The 23,535-nt window shown below is 38.9% G+C and overlaps 1 protein-coding gene across 1 annotated transcript in view; it reads right to left on the bottom strand.

The window, feature by feature from the left end:
- Positions 1 to 20,314, bottom strand: part of EPHA6 (EPH receptor A6) — a 1,087,270-nt gene extending 1,066,956 nt beyond the window's left edge. Inside the window, exon 1 of the mRNA XM_062206703.1 lies at positions 19,930 to 20,314. Within this exon, the coding sequence (XP_062062687.1) occupies positions 19,930 to 20,314 (385 nt within the window). The remainder of the gene's footprint in view (positions 1 to 19,929) is intronic.
- Between the last annotated feature and the right edge of the window lie 3,221 nt (positions 20,315 to 23,535).

Here is a 23,535-nt window from a genome sequence, read left to right as displayed (position 1 = left end):
GAAAAAATAGTTCAATAAAAGTGGAGTTACTGTAGTCTCAGGAAAAGGCTCGGGAAAAAATTGCAGAGGAAACTCTTCCAGACCTAGTGGATGTGACACAGAGGACATTCAGGGAGAACAAGGACGCCCATCACGTGGAAGACCAGCCACAGAGTCTGCACGCCAGTGCTGGGAGGGGAGGTGAGACAAAAACCTCGGTACCCCGAGACACTGGCGGGGAAAGGCTGAAAGAGCCTAGAGGGAACGAGGTTTGAAGCCCCACTGGTGAAAGTTCACCAGGCTGACTGGAGGAGAGAAAACAAAATGAATAAATAAGAGGAACCGGCACAGACACTACCTCTCTCTCCACTTGCCTTACAAAACCGAGCAAGACAAACAGCAGGCGCCATTTTGGACATATGTAAAGCAGCGCCCGCCATCAGCCAAGCAGAAAAACCTGACTCCGGTGGGGAGAAATAACAGGAGGTTAGGACCTAGTGAAAGTGTGGAGCTAACGAACTGAGACTGTGAAAATCTGAGGGGGGGGGGGTGAGAGAACTCAGTGAGTACACAAACTCGGTAACCTTGGCAACCCAGTGAGAGACTGTGGAGAAATTTGAGACCACACTGAGGGCTGCATAAACCTTTTGTGTGGTCCATGGGGTAGAGCAGATGAATACCCACAGGGGCCAGATTTCATACATCAACTACCCTCAATTCCACTCAGCTGTGTGGAATTACTTCCCTTCTGAGTCAAAAAAAAAAAATGGAGAGAGAAAGAGAGTGCTCGAGCGCGAGAGAACAACCTGGGTGAGTCACCTTTGGCACACCCTTAACCCTGAAGAACCAAACAAAGCTCTCTGGCCACACCCATCACAGCCTCTAGGATCCATCAAAAGCAGACAGTCCACTTAATCTAGCGTCACAGAATAACGAGAAAAAACACCACAGCGAATCTCCAATATGCCAAACAACAAACACAGAAACCGAGATAACAAGAACAAGGAAGACACTATGATGCCCCCAAATGAAAAAGACACCCCAATTCAAGATTATGAAGATGATGAGATAGAAGAAATGCAAGAAGCGGATCTCAAAAAATTGACAAGAACACAACAGGCTAATCCTCCGACTTGTGGCGCCAGCACACTGGGTTCTAGTCCCGGTCGGGGCACCGGATTCTGTCCTGTTGCCCCTCTTCCAGGCCAGCTCTCTGCTGTGGCCAGGGAGTGCAGTGGAGGATGGCCCAAGTCCTTGGGCCCTGCACCCCATGAGAGACCAGGAGAAGCACCTGGCTCTTGCCATTGGATCAGCGCGGTGTGCCGGCCACAGCGCGCCTACCGCGGTGGCCACTGGAGGGTGAACCAACGGCAAAAGGAAGACCTTTCTCTCTGTCTGTCTCTCTGTCCACTCTGCCTGTCAAAAAAAAATTTACAAGAACATTAAGAAGTTCTCAAAAAAAATTCTTGAACTACAGAAATCCTTACTGGACAGGATAGAAAATCTTTCTCACGAAAATGAAATATTAAGGAGGAATCAAAATGAAATGAAGCAACTAGTAGAACAAGAAACTGTGATAGTGATGAGAAATCATAATGAAATGGAGAATTCAATAGATCAAATGACAAACATATTAGAGAGCCTTAAAAACAGAATGGGTGAAGCAGAAGAGAGAATATTGGAATTAGAAGACAGAGAACAGGAAAGGAAACAGTCAAACCAAAGAAAAGAAGAAGAAATTAGAAATCTAAAAAATATTGTTGGGAATCTACAGGATACTATTAAAAAGCCAACATTTGGGTTCTAGGAGTTCCTGAAGGCATGGAGAGGGAGAAAGGATTAGAAGGCCTTTTTACTGAGATACTAACAGAAAATTTCCCAGGTTTGGAGAAGGACAGAGACATCCTAGTACAGGAAGCTCATAGAACCCCTAATAAACATGACCAAAAGAGATCCTCACTACTACATGTTGTAATTAAACTCACCACAGTGAAACATAAAGAAAAGATGCTAAAATGTGCAGAGAAATGCCAGATTACTCTCAGAGGATCTCCAATTAGACTCACAGCTGACTTCTCCTCAGAAACCCTACAGGCTAGGATGGAATGGTGAGATATAGCCCAGGTACTAAGAGAGAAAAACTGCCATCCCAGAATATTATATCCTGCAAAGATCTCATTTGTGAATGAAGGTGAAATAAAGACCTTTCAGAGCAAACAGAAATTGAAAGAATTTTTCGCCACTCGTCCAGCTCTGCAAAAAATGCTTAAAGATGTATTACACACAGAAACACAGAAACACGGCCATCAATATGAAAAAAGGTAAAGGAAAAATCCTACTAGTAAAAGATCATAGGAAGCTCAATGCATATACTAGAAAATATCTTTGGGAAAATGGCAGGGCAAAGTCACTACCTATCCATAGCCACATTGAACGTTAATGAACTTAACTCTCCAGTTAAAAGACACAGACTGGCTGAATGGACTAAGGAACAAAAGCTATCTATTTGCTGCCTACAAGAAACACATCTTTCCAACAAAGATGCATGCAGACTGAATGTGAAAGGTTGGAAAAAGATATTCCATGCCAACAGAAACCAAAAAAAATCAGGTGTAGCCATATTAATATCAGACAAAATAAACTTTAACACAAAAACTGTTGAGAGAGACAAAGAGGGACACTATATAATGATTAAGGGTTCAATTCAAAAGGAAGATGTAACTATTATAAATATATATGCACCTAATTACAGGGCACCAGTTTATTTAAAAGATATGTTAAGGGACTTAAAGGGAGACTTATATTCCAATACAATAGTACTGGGGGACTTCAATACTCCACTCTCAGAAATAGACAGATCATCCGGACAGAAGATCAACAAGGAAATAGCAGATTTAATCAACACTATTGCCCAAATGGAGCTAACAGATATCTACAGAACTTTCAATCCTACATCTAAAGCATTTACATTCTTCTCAGCAGTGCATGGACCCTTCTCTAGGATTGACCACATACTAGGCCATAAAGCAAGTCTCAGCAAATTTAAAAGAATTACAATCATACCATGCAGCTTCTCAGACCACAGTGGAATGAAGGTGGAAATTAGCAACTCGGGAATCCCTAGAGAGTATGCAAACACATGGAGACTGAACAACATGCTCCTGAATGAACACTGGGTCATAGAAGAAATCAAATGAGAAATCAAAAACTTTCTGGATGTAAACGAGGATAACACCACATCATACCAAAACTTATGGGATACAGCAAAAGCAGTGTTGAGAGGAAAGTTTATAGCAATAGGTGCCTACATCAAGAAATTGGAAAGACACCAAATAGATGAGCTTTCAAGTCATCTCAAGGATCTAGAAAAACTGCAGCAAACCAGACCCAAATCTAGTAGGAGAAGAGAAATAATTAAAATCAGAGAATAAATCAACAGGAGGGAATCAAAAAAAAAATTTTAAAAAATCAGCCAAGCGAAGAGATGGTTTTTTGAAAAAATGAATAAAACTGACAATTGGTTCAACTAACTAAAAAAAGAAAAGACCCAAATCAATAAAATCAGAGATGAAAAGGAAATGTAACAACAGACACCACAGAAATAAAAAAGAATCATCAGAATACAACAAATCAGAAAAGTCATCCATCCAGACCAAGTGGGATTTATCCCTGGTATGCAGGGATGGTTCAGTGTTCGCAAATCAATCAATGTGATACACCACATTAACAGACTGCAGAAGAAAAACCATACGATTATCTCAATAGATGCAGAGAAAGCATTTGATAAAATACAACATTTCATCTTTTCATGATGAAAACACTAAGCAAAATGGGTATAGAAGGAACATGCCTCAATATAATCAAGAAAAATCCATGGCCAGCATCCTATTGAATGGGGAAAAGTTGGAAGCATTTCCACTGAGATCTGGTACCAGACAGGGATGCCCACTCTCACCACTGCTATTCAATATAGTTCTGGAAGTTTTAGCCAGAGCTATAAGGCAAGAAAAGGAAATTAAAGGGATACAAATTGGGAAGGAAGAACTCAAACTAACCCTCTTTGCAGACGACATGATTCTTTATTTAGGGGACCCGAAGAACTCTATTAAGAGATTATTGGAATTCATAGAAGAATTTGGCAAAGTAGCAGGATATAAAATCAATACACAAAAATCAACAGCCTTTGTATACACAGGCAATGCCATGGCTGACGAAGAACTTCTAAGGTCACAATAGCTACAAAAACAATCAAATACCTTAGAATAAACTTAACCAAGGACGTTAAAGATCTCTACGATGAGAATAACAAAACCTTAAAGAAAGAAATAGAAGAGGATATCAAAAAATGGAAAAATCTTCTATGCTCACAGATTGGAAGAATAAACATCATCAAAATCCCCATTCTCCCAAAAGCAATTTATAGATTCATTGCAATACCAATCAAGATACCAAAGACATTCTTCTCAGATATAGAAAAAATGATGCTTCAATTCATATGGAAATGCAGGAGACCTCAAATACCTAAAGCAATTTTCTACAACAAAAACAAAGCAGAGGCATCACAATACCAGATTTCAGGACATACTACAAGGCAGTTGTTATCAAAACAGCATGGTACCAGTACAGAAACAGATGGATAGACCAATGGAACAGAATAAAAACACCAGAATTCAACCCAAACATCTGCAGCCAACTTATATTTGATCAAGGATCTAAAACCAATTTCTGGAACAAGGAAAGTCTATTCAATAAATGGTGCTGGGAAAACTGGATTTCAACGTGCAGAAGCATGAAGAACCCTACCTTACAAATCTTACACAAAAATTCACTCAACATGGATTAAAGACCTAAATCTACGACCTGACACCATCAAATTATTAGAGAACATTGGAGAAACACTGCAAGATATAGGCACCTGCAAAGACTTCCTGGAAAAGACCCTGGAGGCACAGGCAGTCACAGACAAAATTAACTATTGGGATTGCATCAAATTGAGAAGTTTCTGTACTTCAAAAGAAACAGGAGAGTGAAGAGGCAACCGACAGAATGGGAAAAAATATTTGCAAACTATGCAACAGATAAAGGATTCATAACCAGAATCTACATAGAGATCAAGAAATTCCACAACAACAAACAAACAACCCACTTAAGAGATGGGCCAAGGAGCTCAGTAGACATTTTTCAAAAAAGGAAATCCAAATGGCCAAAAGACACATGAAAAAATGTTCAAGATCACTAGCAATCAGGGAAATGCAAATCAAAACCACAATGAGGTTTCACCTCACCCCGGTGAGAATGGCTCACATTCAGAAATGCACCAACAACAGATGCTGGCGACGATGTCAGAGAAAAGGGACACTAACCCACTGTTGGTGGGAATGCAAACTGGTTAAGCCACTATGGAAGTCAGTCTGGAGATTCCTCGGAAATCTGAATATAACTCTACCATTCAACCCATCCATTTCACTCCTTGGAATTTACCAAAAGGAAATTAAATTGGCAAGCAAAAAAGTCGTCTGTACCTTAATGTTAAATGCAGCTCAACTCACAATAGCTAAGACCTGGAATCAACCTAAATGCCCATCAACAGTAGACTGGATAAAGAAATTATGGGACATGTGCTCTATAGAGTACTATACAGCAGTAAAAAAAAAAAATGAAATCCCGTCATTTGCAACAAAAATGGAGGAATCTGGAAAACATGCTGAGTGAAATAAGCCAGTCCCAAAGGGACAAATATCATATGTTCTCCCTGATGGGTGACAACTGAGCACCGAAAAGGAAACCTGTTAAAGTGAAATGGACACTACGAGAAACAGTGACTTGATCAGCCCTTGCCCTGTTGATGAACAACTTAATATGTTATCCCTCTTAGTATTTTATTTGTCTGTTCTACTTAATACTATTGGTTGAATTCTGTAATTAATACACAGTTATTCTTAAGTGTTGAAACTTAACTTATTAAATATAAGAGTGGGAATAAGAGAGGGAAGAGATGTACAATTTGTGACATGCTCAAGCTGACTTGCCCCAAATGATGGAGTTAGAAACATACCAGGGGATTCCAATTCAATCCCATCAAGGTGGCATGTACCAATGCCATCTCACTAGTCCAAGTGATCAATTTCTTTTCACAATTGATCATAATGATAGGACTAAGAGTCAAAGGGATCACACAAACAAGACTAGTGTCTGCAAATACTAACCCATAGAACAAAAAAGGAGAGAATGATCCAACATGGGAAGCAGGATACACAGCAGACTCACAGAATGGTAGATGTCCTAAACAGCACTCTGGCCTCAGAATCAGCCCTTAAGGCATTCGGATCCAGCTGAAAAGACCATGAGAGTATTTCAGGCATGGAAAGCCAAGACACTCTGGCAAAAAAAAAAAAAATGACCTAAATGAAAGATCTCTGCGAGTGAGATCCCAGTGGAAAGAACAGGTCATCAAAGAAGGAGGTACTTTTCCCTGAAGGGAGGAGGGAACTTCCACTTTGACTATGACCTTGTCTAAATATGATAAGAGTCGGTGAACTCGAAAGGCTTCCATAGCTTTGGCAACTCATGACAAAAGCCTAGGGTGATTACTGATGCCATAAACAAGAGTGTCAATTGTTAAGTCAACAACAGGTGTCACTGTGCACTTTCTCCTCATGTAGGATCTCTGTCCTTAATGTGCTGTACATTGTGATTTAATGCTATAACTAGTACTCCAACAGTATTTTTCACTTTGTGTTTCCATGTGGGTGCAAACTGTTGAAATCTTTACTTAATATATACTAAACTGATCTATATAAAGAGAACTGAAAATGAATCTTGATGTGAATGGAAGGGGAGAGGATGCGGAAAAGGGGAGGGTTGTGGGTGGGTTGAATATATGGGGAAAATGCCATTGTAATCCATAACCTGTACTTTGGAAATTTATATGTATTAAATAAAAGTTAAAAAAATGGAATTAATGTAACCAATTTAAGACCATTTTCAACATAATGCTTAACTGCTTTCCAGGATACATCTTCAAATGAAATATTTCCCATCATGGATTCCTCTGAAAAATGATATCTTTACATAAAGCCACAACATATCTTGAAAGTAGTAAAACTGATTGGCAATAATCCTCTCCACATGTAAAAAAAAGTCAAAAAATTACCTGTCGAAAAGGCCAAAACACATGTATCCATAACACTACAAACTCCTCCAATATAGTAAAAATTGAGAAATGAGAGCTGGAAAAGAAAGCTTTCATGTTTTCACATAGAGAATAATCCTAAATTCTTACTCTAATCCTCAACCCTCTTTGTATTGCTTTCTAAATTTCCCTCTCCTGGAGAAGTTTCTCAGATGCAGACAATATTTAAGATTGCATAGGTATGCGCGGATTCAACATCAGTGCAACCTGCGGAAAACCACTTGTCAGCTTTTGTGCTGGCCTCTTTCTGTGTTGTAACCTTCCAAGCCTTAAGCCTAAGTTTTTCTCCCTCTCCATTTTCCACCTTCTACTTTATAGGTCTCAGCTGTTCTTGTTCATATATTCAAAACAGGATTGCGCTCAGTAGATTTAAATTGGAAAGTAAGAAACTCCAATTAAGAATAAGTTTTATTAGCTGTAATTCTATAACTGAACTTTTGCCAGGGAGGCTATTATTAATAAATAATGTACTTACACCATTATAAGTAAATGGGTATTTTATTTTTCAGATGTCTATTGATAAGAGAGTGTACAAGTCTTCAGAAGTAAACATCAGAAGGGAAAGAATAGTGAGTAAAAACAAAAAACATGGTTCAAACAACATAACTAAAAGACAATTGGAGGGAAATGCCTGGAATAAACATTACATATATAAGTAAGTTATAAAGAATTTAGATGTAACAAAAGCAAAAACTGTAATATCAGCCCTTGTCCTGACTGTCGAGGAACAACTTACTATTTTATTCCTTTCAGTGTCTTTTTTGTTCTACTTAATACCATTGGTTGAATTCTTTAATTAACACACAATTATTCTTAGTTGTTTAAATTTAACTGAAAAGTGATCCCTGTTAAATATGAGTGGGAATAAGAGAGGGAGGAGATGTACAGTTTGGCACATGCTGACTCAGACTTACCCCTAATGGTAGATCTAGAAATGTGCCAGGGGATTCCAATTCAATCCCATCAAGGTGGCATGTACCAATGCCATCTTGTTAAAGTGATCAGTTTAAGTTCATAGTTGATAAAAAAAGATAGGATTAAATGTCAAAAGGATTACATAAATAAGACCAGTGTCTGCAAATAATTGGTAGAATTAAAAAGGAGAGAATGATCCAACATGAAAAGCAGTATACACAGCAGACTCATAGAATGGCAAATGCCCTAAATAGCACTCTGGCCTCAGAATCAGCCCTGAAGGCATTCAGATCCAGCTAAAAAGCCCATGAGAGTTTCCCAGGCATGGAAAGCCAAGACACTCTGGCAAAAAAAAAAAAAAGACCTAAATGAAAGATCCCTGTGAGTGAGACCCAGTGGAAAGAACGGGCCATCAAGGAAGGCAGTACCTTTCTCTGAAGGGAGCAGAGAACTTCCACTTTGACTATGGCCTTGTCTAAATAAGATCCGGAGTTGGTAAACTCAGGATGCTTCCATACCTTTGGCAGCTCATGATAAGAGTCTCGGGCGATTACTGACATCATAAATAGGAGTGTCAATTGTTAAATCAACAATGGGAGTCACTGTGCACCTGCTCCGCATGTAGGACCTCTGCCCTTAATGTGTTGTATTATGAGAATTAATGGTAAAACTACTACTTAAACAGTACTCTAAACTTTGTGTGTCTTTGTGGGTACAGTCTGTTGAAATCTTTACTTAGTATATACTAAATTGATCTTCTGTATATAAAGATAATTGAAAATAAATCGTGATGAAGAATGTGATGGGAGTGGGAGATGGGATGGTTGCGGAAGGGAGGGAGGTTATGGGGGGAAAAGCTGCTATAATCCAAAAGTTGTACTTTGGAAATTTATATTTATTAAATAAAAGTTGAAAAGAAAAAAAGAATAGCAAATAGATACATTGTAAAAATAGACAATTTACATAAAATATTTCCTACCTTCATACTGGAATAGAACAAGTTCATCTTTTAAATTAGAAGTTCAGAACAACTGCACTTAACAGTTTAATCTTGGATAATAAATATATATCTGACAAATATGAGTAAAGAGGAAATCAGTGAGTTTTCCTTAATTTAACAGGTACCACTGAAGTCTCCTCTCTGTATAACTGACTTTCAAATAAATAAATAAATCTTTAAAAAAAAATTCATTGAAGATAGGAAAGAGAATAGTATAATAAAACAAGAATTTAACATGATAGGAGAAGGAAAGTAATGTTTAAAGAAACAGGTTAAATTGTGTATAGTATAAACATATAGGTATTATGTAAAAGTCAAATAATCAGTTAGAAAAGTCACATATAACCTATTAAAATTTAGAATTTGTTATCTTTTAAAATGCAGTCTGTCATTAAATATAATATTTTAAAAGAGTTTGATGAACTTTTAACAAAAAAGCCAGGTCTTGGCCAGCGCCGCGGCTCACTTGGCTAATCCTCCGCCTGCAGCGCCAGCACCCTGGGTTCTAGTCCCGGTTGCTCCTCTTCCAGACCAGCTCTCTGCTGTGGCCCGGGAAGGCAGTGGAGGATGGCCCAAGTGCTTGGGCCCTGCACCCGCATGGGAGACCAGGAGGAGACACCTGACTCCTGGCTTCGGATCAGCACAGCGCGCCGGCCATGGCAGCCATTTGGGGGGTGAACCAATGTAAGGAAGACCTTTCTGTCTCTCTCTCTCTCACTGTATAACTCTGCCTGTCAAAAGAAAAAAAAAAAAAAAAAGCCAGGTCCTACAACCTATAAATTCTAAGTTCAATCTAAAAAAACTATTCACTCAAATATTTTTCATTTTTATAGGCAGAATAAGTTTTACTATTTAAATGCAGAAAAACTAATTCCATGCTACTTAAAAACTGTGGTCTCCAGAGTAGTCACCATCTCAATTTTCTTATTTTCATATATTCATGACAGTGAATCCTGAAAAATGTGAGACTCATTTTCTTCTCCCACATGAAACTCAAGCTGCTTTAACTGCAAAATTTCTATTATTTTATTTCATTTTGTCTTTACTACATTGCTACTACTTTAGAATCAGGTATACTTTTTCAGTTTTATAATTTTGCCCTTTGGGGTGGAGGTATTTTCCAATAGTCACTCAAAGTCATGGAAATTATGTGGTCTGATCAATATATTGAATATTTATTTTCAATGTTTCCATATATGAACTCATACTTTTCTTAAGAACACTATTTTTATCTCTGTAAACAATATTTCACTGTATAGATTAGAACCTATACAAGAGCAAAGCATATATAATTTAAATATACAAATTAATTTTTAAATTGTTCACTGATCTATAAATAGCCTCATTAGGCAAACTCAAAGCTCTCAGAAGTTGAGGGAAACATTGCGCCTTTATATTACTTGTTCCCAGCCCAATGATATACTGGTGTAGTATAATTAAAAAATGGATTTAAAATAAGGGTACCACAAAAAATTGTATAGAAAATACATATTGTATAAAAACTATGCATAGGTTTTAAAAAATTTTTGTACTAACATAAACATATTTTAATTGCATTTTTCCACAAACTTTTTAAAGTTCCTTCATATACTTACTGTTCAACTACTGTGAGAATTTTAGGAAAATACACATGAATAAATCATAGATTAAAAGTGGTTTTCCATCTGAGGGATCAAAAATGAACAAACAAAAAATTCAGGTTACTGCAATGAAGTAATCTAAGATTCTTATAATGAAAACTCATTAAAATTTTTATCTGATTTCAAGGCTTGGTATTATTAGGAAAAAAAAATCAATTACCTTCAATAAGCCTATTCAAGGTTTAGAATACTAATCTTTTATTAAAAGGTTATTGGAGAGGCAGAGAGACAGAGATCTCCCATCTTCTGCCTCACCCCTACCCCTCAAATGCCTGCAACAGCTAGGCTGGGATAGACCAAAATCAGGGTCTAGAACTCAATTCAGGTCTTTCACATGGCTGACAGGGACCTTACTATTTTGAACTATCACCTGCTGCCTCCCATGATGCACATTAGCAGAAAGCTGGAATCAGAAGCATAGCTGGTATTCAAACCCAGGGACTCCCATAAGGGATTCAGGCATTCTAAGCAGCATCTTAGCTGCTAGTACGAACACCCACCTCTAGTATACTAACCCTTAAAATAAATTCTTAAATTTTATTCTACATTTCTGATTAATAAGGTTCTTGTAAAATTAAAATAATACATTCATAAATAGGTTTCTGGTTATAAACTAGTGAAGCTTATAAAGGTTCTTGTGTAATTTTTATTAAATGAGCTAGCAAACTATAATTTTAATAACCTGGGTGAACTACATTTTTTTCTAATCTATAAAATGAAGTTATTATAAACACTACTAGACAATAAGTTTTACCATAAGTACCTTTTACTCTAACATAATGCCATAAAAGTAACAATAAAATTGAAGCATGTTAATTTTTATTTATTTTTAAGCCACATTAAACAATATGCTGTACCAATAATATGTATTTCCAAACTTTTTGTGTTTCTTTTTAGAGATAAAATTAAGCTCTCTTTCCAACTACTTCCTCACTATATTGAGCATATAACATAGACAGTGTTGTTTCAGTGCTCTAAAAATCTCCTTGGCTTTTTTGTTGAGGTATTATGCTGATTGCTAACAAGGTAACTAATATATAGATTTCATTTTATTTCTAAAAATTGACCCAATTGTTTTTATAATTTTGCTCAGTGGAATCTAACAGTTTGCTCAGTTATTTCTTGCCACACTTAATGGCAACTACTAATTATTTTCACTTGCATTCAAAAGATAACTATTATTTAAGTGTACTTTAGTTCTACAGGGATAGTAAAAGGAATTCTCATATTTCAAAAAAAAAATCATTTGCCACGATTGTCATCAACAGACACTTCTCTATACCTGCAGAGATCAAAGACCTGGAGTATTGCTCCATTTCTGATCCAGCACTCTGGCATTGCGCATAGGAAAGCAGCAGAAGATGGCCCTAGTACTTAGGCCCCAAACCCATATGAGAAACCCGAATGAAGTGCCTGGCTTTGCTTGGCCTAGCCCTGGCTGTTGTGGCCATCCTGGGAATGAACCAGCAGACTGAAGATCTCTCTTTGTGTATTGCTCTTTCTCTCTAATTCTGACTTTCAAATAAATAAATATTTAAAAACCTAAAGAAAGAAAAAACTTGTCCTATAAAAATCTTCAAGAAAGGTAAATGTTATTCAAAGATATATAAAACCAAAACAGCAGAATATTGAGTCTCCAGAGAACAGACTGAGTATGAATGTCCTTGTAACCTCAGTACCTTGTATAATGCTTAATGTTTCTTACGCAGTTGATGAGTGATTTATTTTCTTAATTTTGAGATAAACATAATAAAATAATAGATACTACCTCCAAATAAAGGGTTCATCAATATTTTTATGAGGGTTGATCATATGTATTGGTATATTTACATGTTAAAGGTTCCTTATTGGTGGTGGATTTAATCTGTAGAAAACCAAAATTGTTCCTGCCAGATCTTGAAGCAGACTGGAAATTCTACACTAAGCATATATTCTGGGAAAGTTCTCCTTGAACGTTTTATACATGACAAGTACTCTGCCTAGCATATAGCAAACCTTCTGAAATATCTGCTTTAAGAATGAATGTTTTGATTTAGTCTTGGAATATTTATAACTGAAAACTAAAACTGTATATCCCATTAGAAGTCATACTGTTTGCTGTGATGGAATAACTATATAAATAGTATTTTCTAGAACATTCTGAAGCACTAAAGGGAAATATAAGACTTTCTACATTTGAAAATACATTTTAAAATACCCAGAAATGCTTAAATGAAGTACTTCCAGACTACGTATTTTCTAAATGTACTCCAAGTATGCAGGAATGTTGTTTGAGTCTAATTTTACATATTTGATAGTTCTCTGCATACAAATATATTAAAAGGCAATTCAAAATAAGAGAGAACTGTCCAGGGAATAATTTTAATTATGTGAAATTTATGGTCATTTATTTGAAAGTTTAACAGTTTCATCCCACCCATGTTCCCAAGAATATCTTAAAGTTTCATTTTTGTAAGTCTTAAAAGCTTTCTGAACATTTAATCTATTTCTCATTTAAAAAATTTAGAGATGATTAGCAATATTTTAAAACATAACCATTTTATATTCAGTATACCTTAGGAAATTCGTTTTTAATGAGTAATTTGATCATAACAGAGATGAATAAAACTGCTGTATATATCATTTAAATAATGCTCTTCATTAACTAAAAACTAGACTATCTTGCATTACTATATTGCCTTGTTAAGACGTCCCTACCTACTTGTGCCATAACCCCTCTGAAAGAAAAAACTCTATATGTAACATTTATGTCAGAAAGAAATTCTAAAATTATAGTTGTTGATCTAACATGAGTATATATTATGTATAATGGTTTGAAACAACAAAATGTAATACAGGATATTTTTAATCATAGTTTGAGCTGAATGAAGTGAGCAACGGAAATTTTACCCTTGCTTTTTCCTAAACTGTACCTCTTATCCCTTGTCAATTATCAATAATTATATAGCCAGGTCATTTTAATGCAGGGTAATAGAACTTTAATTTAGTGTACTTGAAAAGACAATGATAAGAATGTTGAGTATCTACATTTGTTGCTGTGTAAGGAAAAGTAGTCCCATAAATTCTACTCCAAAATATTTTTCAAATCTACCCTCTTCTCTATCTCTATTGCCACAACTCTAGGCCAGGCCCCCATAAACCCTCTCCTGGACTATGGCAACAGAGTCCTTATTCTACAAATTGCCATCTTCTGATTCTACGCCTTGTTCACTAGCCACAGTACTCTTAAACTGTAAGTCAGTTCATTTTACTCAGTTGTTAAAAGCTCCTAGTAGGTTTACATTTTACCTGGGGTAATATATAACTCATTTGGAGACCACTATACTTAGTGAAATAAGCCAGTCCCCCCAAAACAAATATCATATGTTTTCTCTCATACAAAAAATGTACTGTATATGAGTGAAATTGACATCTTGAGATTTTGATTACTGTTTAAAGCCTTGTCTGTACTCCTAAGGAACAGTGTTTTTTGTTTGTTTGTTTTTTCTACTTAGTACTTGTTGTATTATTTATTTAGTGGAGGAGTAAGCTTGAGATTATAAAATAAATGGAAAGTATGTCCCTGCAAAAATGAAGAAATAAGAAAGGAAGGGCATGGAGTTAGGGTGGGAAGCATATTTATGTAAAACTGTATAAATGAAGTACATGAAATCTGTCACAATTATAAAAATAAATCTACCTCAGTTCTTTATCAAGGCTTGTTTTCTACTCCACAGAAACTTATTACTGACTTTCAAATCTTCCTTCAAGCAACTCTCTTCTTTGGTTGGTAAGGTTAAATCACACTGGAATTGGTCTTCAAGTATGTCAAGCTTATTTTTTTCTCTCAAGGCCATTGCTCAGGCAGTTTTCTCTATTTATAATGTACTTCTTCCCACTTAGCAAATTAGCTCTTTCTCTTCCCTAAAAATGGGGCTTAAATGTCACCTCCACAGATAGGCCTTTCAAATTATCCCATTTATGATAGCACAGCTAGGGACTGGCATTTGGCACATTGGCTAAAACACTGCTTAGGACACGCACATCCTTCATGGGAATACCCACAATGGAATTCCAGGTCCACTCCGGATTCCAGCTTTTTGCTAATATATACCACTGGTGGCAGCAGGTGATGGCTCAAGTACTTGAGTCCCTGCCAGAAAAATGAGAGCATTTCTAGCTCCTGATTTCAAGCTGGCCAAGTCCTAACTCGTGCAGGCGTTTGTGGAGTGAATCATAAAATAGGAAATTTCTTTCTGTCATTCAAATAAATGCTTCCAAATTCTATTGAATAGAACATCTTTTCTATTATTCTCTAGGTCAGTGCTTTCATTGCTTCCACCACAGCAACGAAAATGTTATTTTCTCACCCAAGTTTCACAACATCAAAGAATGTGACTGCCTTAATTTACCCTTTTCACTCCATCATCTAAATTTTAGATTCTAGGAAACAATACTCAATACAACAGGGCAAAAGCAGAATATATTTTCAAATTTTAAAGACACAGTTTCAGTGTAATGGAAATGCATTACGCAATTTATTCCTTCTGTGATTTTAATTGCATGATTGAAAGTGTACATAGGACACAGTCAACCTATTTGGATTACTTAGATAGACAGATCTCTATGTTTATAATCTCATGAAATGTTCAGTCAAGGGTTCACTGCAGAAACTTCCATTACTGTTGAGATTTACCTCACATACAATGTGAAGTTGAATCTATGCTTTCACCATTTGGGATAAATGGAGCATGCAGTCTGAAGTATTTATACATATAAGAGGGAAGAAGAAAAGGGAGAGAATAATATTCAAATTATGTGATATATAAAGAGGGTTTCTGGGGAGAAATAAAAGAAATCAATGATGCTTTTTATACTTGTACTCAGATATTTCTTCTAGCGATGATTAGTGAAAATCCAGGAAATTTAAAGCTTTGTATTCTATTGTTTTAAATATTCATTCAGTAGTATAATAAAAATACAGATATGTAATTTCTCTGCTATTATATATGTATAATACATATTTTCCTCCTTTTGGAAACCTATATGAATATGGTTTATATGTGTATAATATATTAGCTTTTACCATATTCTTCTCTAAGCAACTTCCAGTTGGAAAGTAGATCCTCAACAAACATGTTATGATTTCTATGCAGGAAACCAGTGTAGATATACTCTTATTCCAAACTCAACAAAAGAAACATTTAGTCACTGCTGAATCTACATAAAATTTACATTTTATCTTTCTGCCTGGGATGTTAATCATGATGACTAACCATACAGTGACTTATTTAAACTTGTAAATTTATAATAAAATTATACATTAGGTTGGGTTCATACTTATGCCTAAAAAAAAGGAACGTGATAACAATCTCCTGCATGTTAACAAATATGATTATTTTATCCCTGGAAAGTAATATTATCTAAAAGAAGGGACTTTAGAAATATTTTTAATAAATCATCCAGTTTGCCTAACAAAACTTTTAATATTTTCAGTAATGCTCACTCCTTAGCATTCTGAAAAACTTTCTCAATTTATTATTTCTATAACAGTAATATTCAATTTTTACTTTGTGAACAATACTTACAGCTGCTCAATTTTAGGGCATAAATTTTGTTAAGCAGGCATTTTTCTGTTTAGATATGTTTACTTCTGATATTTACATATGACTCAAGGGACTTTGCAAGAAAATCATTTAATAATGTCAATGAAGCAAAACTAGTCACATTATCATTTTGCTTGTTTGTCACTGAATTGTAAGTTCGCTAGACACATGTACCCTAACTTAATGAATTATTTGAATTATTAATGAATTATTTGAGTATGTCAGTGATTCTTTTTAGAAACAGGAGCCTCAGCCTGAGAGATGCATTAATACATTTAGGCTATAAAGTCTAATATTTGGTAAAGTGGAGAAATCTTTGAGCAAATAGACCCCTGGTGGCTACTAACCAGTTTAACTGATATAGTTAACATACACATGAAGCAAGGCTGCTTCTTTTATTCAAGTAAGTGATCAGTACAGAATTGAAAAGATCCAATATTTAAATAAAAGTTATGAATATCTAATTCATATTGTAGTTTTAAAATAGGAAAAATAGTGGAATACCAGAGAGATTTGAACTCAAATTATTTTTTCAAACACTTAATCAGATAAAGTGATCTAGGAAGTATCTTCACTTTCTGATTGATTCAAGATGGTTTGGATAATAGGAAGATGGAGTCAAATTGATTTATTTTGTTTTTACAGTGCACAGCTTTGTAGTCAGTTAAAAGGTAACAAGAGAGATTCTTCATATAGTCAACCCACTGCTAATGTCTTTGTGGAAAAATAAAGTAGTTCACTTTTTGTTATTATTTTAATTTTACCCTGCTATGTTCTAAAAAACCAGTGATGGGAGTAGGGAGAGATTAAATCCATTCTTTCAACCCTGAAGGATTTAAAATAATTTGGTAAAATAGATACACAGCACTAAAATGTTACTTTGTTAATGTATTTAATTAGTAACATTATATAAAGGTGAAAATCTGATGCTCCATAAAATAACAAATTTCAAAAAATATTAATTCTATCTGCCCTTAAAATGAAAATTACTAAGACAGACCTCTCAAAAGTAAATATTAATCATATTATTTTTCTGTGTACAGAAAATCAAACTTATATCTTATACCAATCTTCCCATAGATATACCCATATAATGCCCCATGTTTTCAATGTTCAAAAATTGACAAGATGTTTCCACTTGTTTTACCTATCAATAAAACTACAAATTAAGACAATATCCTTAAAATGATCATAAGAATAACATTTGGAAAGCTGACATTTTATTAATCATCAGTGGGATGACTTCAGTATTTGAAAATTATTGCAATTTATTACCAAGAAAAATGTTTAATCACCACAACTACAGGCTATAAAAAGCATTTTATGAGCAATTATTAATTCATATCTGAAAAAAATCAATCTGATCATACCCTCTCTATAATCTTGTTTGGAAAGACTCCCCCAATTTTTGCTCAATTTAACCTTTAGATAGTCTCTTATCTGAGTGTATTGTTATGCAGTCTGTATTGCTAGAAAGAGGGCATTTCAAAAAGTTTATAGGAAACAGAATTTAAAAATAAGTTCATTTTGCTATAAAAATGTTCTCAAATACATGCATAGTTTTTCATAATATATACATTTCCCATGAATTTTGAAGACCCCCTCGTACATTGGTATGTATTTTTAGTACACGACCTTTAATGATTCTATTTTACTGATAGAAAAACTGTGTAATTCTCATTCACTAACATAGCTTGAGTGAACTGACAAAAACAAATAAGCCATATATTTTTACATGTTTTAGATAAAACATTGAGTAGTATAGGGAAATCTTTAAAATTGATAAGCAAATAAAAGTTACTGCAAGAGGCTAACAAAAAAATCAGTGTTTCAAATTTAATATCTGAGAGGTCAAACTTTAACAGGATGCATTTTGATAGAATGGCACTTGACAACTTTAGAGATTCATATACATGTTTTATATATTAACATCCACAGGGCCTACAGGGGTTACTGATGTACCATAAGTACTTAGCAAATAACGACTGATTTAGGAAAATATTGCATGGGAATAACTTAAAAACTTGTGGAAAACTTGACTCTCAAGGTATATATCTCTTTAACATCCCTAGGTACTAAGATAAAGCACAATATAAATGTCTGACTTACCCGCTATTAAAACTGTTTTCTCTCCTTACAAAGTCCAGTAAAAATTTACATGTTATTTTTATCAATTTTCTATGTTCACTGAATTAAAGTAAGTACCCCTTTGATATTTTAAGCAATATTATTTGAAAACAAATGAGGGATGTGGTGTAATGGGGTGTGATGGTATACACCACCATAGGAGCACTGGGCACTACAGCTGTCACTTATTATGTGATAAAGCTTTTTCTCAAGTGATACAGCTTCAAAGTCATCAGGGTTATCTGTGCTTTCCAAATTCACACATGCATTTGTGATTGGAGTCTGCTGGGTAAAAAACAGTAAGTTGTAGGAAAACCTGCTACAACTATCACTTGTATAAATTAGAACAGCTAAACACTGATTCTGAATAGTCGCATTTCTAAATAAAATGCTCATGTATTTATGACAAAAAAGGCTGTGTACTGTCTTACTTGCCTTCTCCCTTCATCTCCCCCTCACACAAAAAGTACCCACTTCCAAGCCATCTCACCACCATTTTTTCATCTACAAATTATTTCGAGACCCTGAAACATGTCTTAGAAATAGTAACTACAATTAACCCAACTATTTCACAGATGAGGTCCTTAACCACGTGACCTAACAGGTGACATGATGGTGGTCATCACAGCACCACTGAGAGCACCCAGCCAGGTACATGCTGCGAAAACTTTTATACCTGTTCACAACAGTTAAATAAATTTAGAATATGGAAGTGATCTATTATAAATCATTAATTATTCATAGTAGAAATCCAAAGAGCTGCGTTTCACAAAGATTGTTTGAATAAAAGGAAAAAAAATTCAAATATTTTAAGTGCTTTTCATCACTTTTCACACACTACTCACTTTCTGCCCAGTTATCCACCAAAAATCTGTCAGTGACTTGACTTCAGAAAATATTCACAACTTGGAAATTTACACTTAAGGCTAATCTATTCTCGGACTGCAAGAAAAATAAACCACAACACGGATTTGCGGGCATCAGCTCTTGCAATAATTTCGAAGAGTGGCCTGGATAGTGGATGTGGTACGGAGGCTGAGCTTCTGCAAGGGCGGCAGAGAGTTACCCAAGATGAAAAGCTGATTATCAGTCACAGGATACAGCTGGAGTGACTTGCCTTGCAATAAGGCATGTGGGAGAAGCCACACGTTACCCTGTAAGTGACTGCCAAGAGCCAGAAGTCTCCATTAAGTCTGTGCCACGGAGCCTGACCTCCGTGGAGACAGCCAAAGGGGAGCGCTCCTGTGGCCGCCAGCGGTGGGATCCACGTGCTGTTGATGCTCACGCATCCGTTTAAAGAATTCTAGAAGCAATAGGGATCAGCGCTTCTAGGGCCGCCGGTCCCAGGCGGGGTACACAGTGTGTACTGATGAGGGGACAATTGTGATGAGACCCCAGAACACGACCTCGGGACGAAGTTCCCTGAAGGAAACGACCAGTGCACCCATCGTTCCCCTTCACGCCCCCTCCTTCTGTGCCCCGTCCCCTTACCTTGGTTGTTGGAGACATGACTGCAGTCGCCCGGCCAAGCTGTCAGCAGAGGCAAGAAGAAACCAAATTGCCAAAGAAATTCCCGGACTTCGCAGCCCCCCATGGCTCTCCCCGACGCGCTCCTCCTCCCCCTCAAAAAGAAGGGGCAGCAGCGCGGCCAGGTGTTGTAGGTAGCGTAGGGGTCCTGGTCCACGTCTTCTTCCTCCTCCTCCGCCTCCTCCTCCACCCGGCCCGCAGGGGGTGTCCCGGGGCGCCCCCCGTGCGAGGCCCCGGGCCCAGGGCACGAGGGTCCAGGCTGCCCAGGTGCAAGTGCAGCTGCTTGGGAGGACGACGCTGCCTGCAGCGCCGGGGAGCTCCTGGCGGCTGGAGGCGAGCGGAATTGCATCCACCACCGTGTCCCGCTCGCGCGAGGACTATTCACTTGGGCCCGGGAGAGCGTGCGCGCAAGAGCGAGCTCGGGCTGGGGTTTGGGGGAGGGGAGTCGAGGGCGGGGGAGGGCGCCTCGCGGCGGCGATGGGGGCGGGGGGAGGGACGGCCAGGTAGGGGCGGGCAGTGCGCTGGGCGGCCGGAGCGCCTCCGCGTCCCGAAGTGTGCGGTCGCAAGAGCCCGAAGCCAGGGAGGCGCGGGGACCTTGGGAACTTTCCTCCGGCCGGTACAGGGGCAGGAGGGCCAACCGGGCTGGCTGGCGAGGTCACGAGCGGTCCGAGGGAGCCGCGGCCGGAGCCCTCAGCCCGCGCCGGAGCGGCTCGCATCGCCTACACAGCCGACTCGGCCGCAGCTGCGCCGCGTCCCAGCCGTGGCAGGCGTTTTCCGGGCATCTCTGAGGTCGCGCTCGGTCTCCCCGAGCTCCTAGTCCCCCATTCCACGGCTGCAGAGCCCAGTTTTAGGACCAGTCAGTTCCCGACGCTGCCGCCCCCTCACTTCTCCACTTGTCCGCCGCTGGAGTGGGGGGGTAGCGGGGTGCGCGCCGTGGGCCGGCGCTGCCGGTGCCCGGGTGAGCTGGCCGGCGGCGGTCGAAGCCGACCGCTCCTCAGCGCGGGTCCCCCAAACTTGCCCACTAGGGCGAGCGCCTCGGCCCTGTGGCCGCCTCCGCTGCGAGTCCTAGCAGCGCGCAGACAGGGAGGGAGCGGCGGCGAGGAGTCAGTCACATCCAGCTGGAAGCGGGCGGGTGCCTGGCGCCGAGGCTCGCCGAGGTCTTGGCGGCGCCGTGAGGCGGTGACTTCGCGGCGGAGGTCACGAGCAGTGTCGCAGCCGTAGCACCGCGATTCCGGGAGCCCCGAGCGCCCGCGGCGCGACACCGTCGGACCGCGCGCTCGGAGCTGCCCGGGGGTCCCGCGGCGCGTGGCCGCATCGACAGCGGCGCTGAGGGCGCAGCAGGCGGACAGCTCTCCCCGCCCGCGCCGCCCCCTCTCTGTCTCAGCGCCCACTCCCTCCCGGGGCTCGGGTCGCTTGAAGCTGCCAAGCTAGCTACGTGGTGACAGCCTGCAGCCCCGGCCTGGGGCCTCGGGGCGTGCTGCTGACGCGCTGGGGGCTCCTAGTGTGCGCTGTCCCCGCGCCCTCGCCCCTGGTCGAGGCGGGCGCAAGAGGGCAGGGCGGTAGCCGCGAGCGCCGCGGAGCCCGGCGGAGCTCAGCGCTCTCCCCGCCTGGCAGCCGCGGCTCGGTTGTCGCCAGCTCGGCGCTAGAGGGGGTTATTCGACTACAAAATCCCTCCGCCGCGCGCTGTGGAGAGCCGCGGTCCGCGCCAGAAACCGGAAGGCGAGAGGAATGCTCTCCGGAGAAACTTAGCGGGGCCGTGAGGGCCGCGCGCGGGCGCTGTGTCGCGGGTGGGGGTCGTTCTCCTCGTTAGCGTGCTCCTCCTTGAGGGGGTTTAGGCCGTCACATTCGACTGAGGTTGAGCCCCCTCAGCACTCACAATGTCTTGAAGACGCGTTGGCAATGGAAAACAGTGAACCGAGGCGAGCACGCCACGGGCCCATACAGGGTGGACGGTATTTTCCACACGGGCAGGGGGCAAGGATGGGAAATGGCGGGGCGGTGGGGGTCCTGGGGGAGCAGAGGACGTTGCAAGGGGTCAGCCAGCGTTTGAGGTGCTCCCAGTTCTGAGAGCGAAAGGACCTCCCCTTGGGCGCGCGTTGGCGCTGCGGTGGCTGTCACCTCCCGTAATTGAAGCGGCCTCAGCTCGTGCCTGGGAGGCCTTCGGAGGGAAAGGGGAGAGCGAGAGGCGCCCCGCGTGTAAAACCCACTGCGTGCACGGGAACGTGAAAGGCAAGTGACTCCAGAGCGTGAGGCAGCATTCCCATTGGTGACTGTACTTTTCCCTCCCATTACGAATTCAAACACTGACTCCCTTTAAAGGTGCCGGTGCCATTTTAAATATATGCATATCACCTACAAAAAGATAACCCTACACGGAGTTTGTGTATTGGTATTAAGAGCAAAACCTAATTTTACGATTCACTTTACCACTCTTACCACATAGGCATTAGCAAACTCAGTTTACAGATTGTAAAACAAAAAGGACTGTTGTCCTTTTTAATGAATGATTATTCCTAAATAAGTAATGCTTTTAGAAATATTTCAGGATTTATTATGCTGAGGTTTGACTCATTTCTTTTTGTGTGCTGCCGATATATTTCCATGGCATTTTTATATTAAATCTTTTTAAATTTTACTTATAATCATTCTATAGGCTTTATATACAACTCAAACTCTTGTTCAGGATACTCTTTGTTCATGCCTAAGCTATACTACATTCTGATAAACTGAAGGAATCTATAATACTGTATCTTAGAAATGTGAACCATGTTAATTTATTTCTGAAGTTGATTTTCAAATTAATTAGAATTGCAAGATTTTTAATGGGACATCACCAAAGTTGAGTTATTTCAAAATAACCCCTTGCATAATATATTTTAAAATCAAACTTTAAACCAAGTTGTGTTTTTCTTGTGTGAGAATACCAAGAACACTCAAAATTAGACTTAGAATGTTCTAATAAAAGGAAGGTGGGAAGGAAAAAGGAAAGGGCAAAATAAAAGCTAAGTTTCATTTCTAAGGCTCACACTTAGTTACAAATCATAGCACCTGTCTGAAACCAAATCTGTCACTTCAGAATAACAATAGCAGCTTGATTACCCTGAATGTCCACCCTTCCTTCACCAATCTCACCATTTTTGTTTGTTTCAATAAGCCATAGTCAGGCAAGACAGATCATTGATTGTCATACTCTGGTTTTGGCTTTTAAAAAAGTAAGATTTAAAACACACTTCATTTGTTTAGATATTTTACTATACTGGTCTTGTGTGTCTAAAAGAGTAGAAACTCCATCTCAGTAATGAATGGAAATATATTTTTCTTCACCATTGACTATATGGCAAGATTTCATGAGTTAACACGATTATTAATTTCAAAACATGCTTGGAAAAGGAGTTACCAAACCATTTGTGTTATACATTATATATGTGTATATATATGTATATATATATACACGTGAAAAATGTGCTCTATGTGCTCAATTTTCTTTACTCAGGAAGAGTTAATTGTAAACTGTATGAGTAAAAAATGTTTCATAAAGCTAACGCTATTTAAAATATAAGACATGGTTAT

The sequence above is a fragment of the Lepus europaeus genome, chromosome 2 (genome assembly GCF_033115175.1).
Source record: "Lepus europaeus isolate LE1 chromosome 2, mLepTim1.pri, whole genome shotgun sequence".
Taxonomy (NCBI): domain Eukaryota; kingdom Metazoa; phylum Chordata; class Mammalia; order Lagomorpha; family Leporidae; genus Lepus; species Lepus europaeus.
This window is presented reverse-complemented; position numbering and strand designations above follow the sequence as displayed.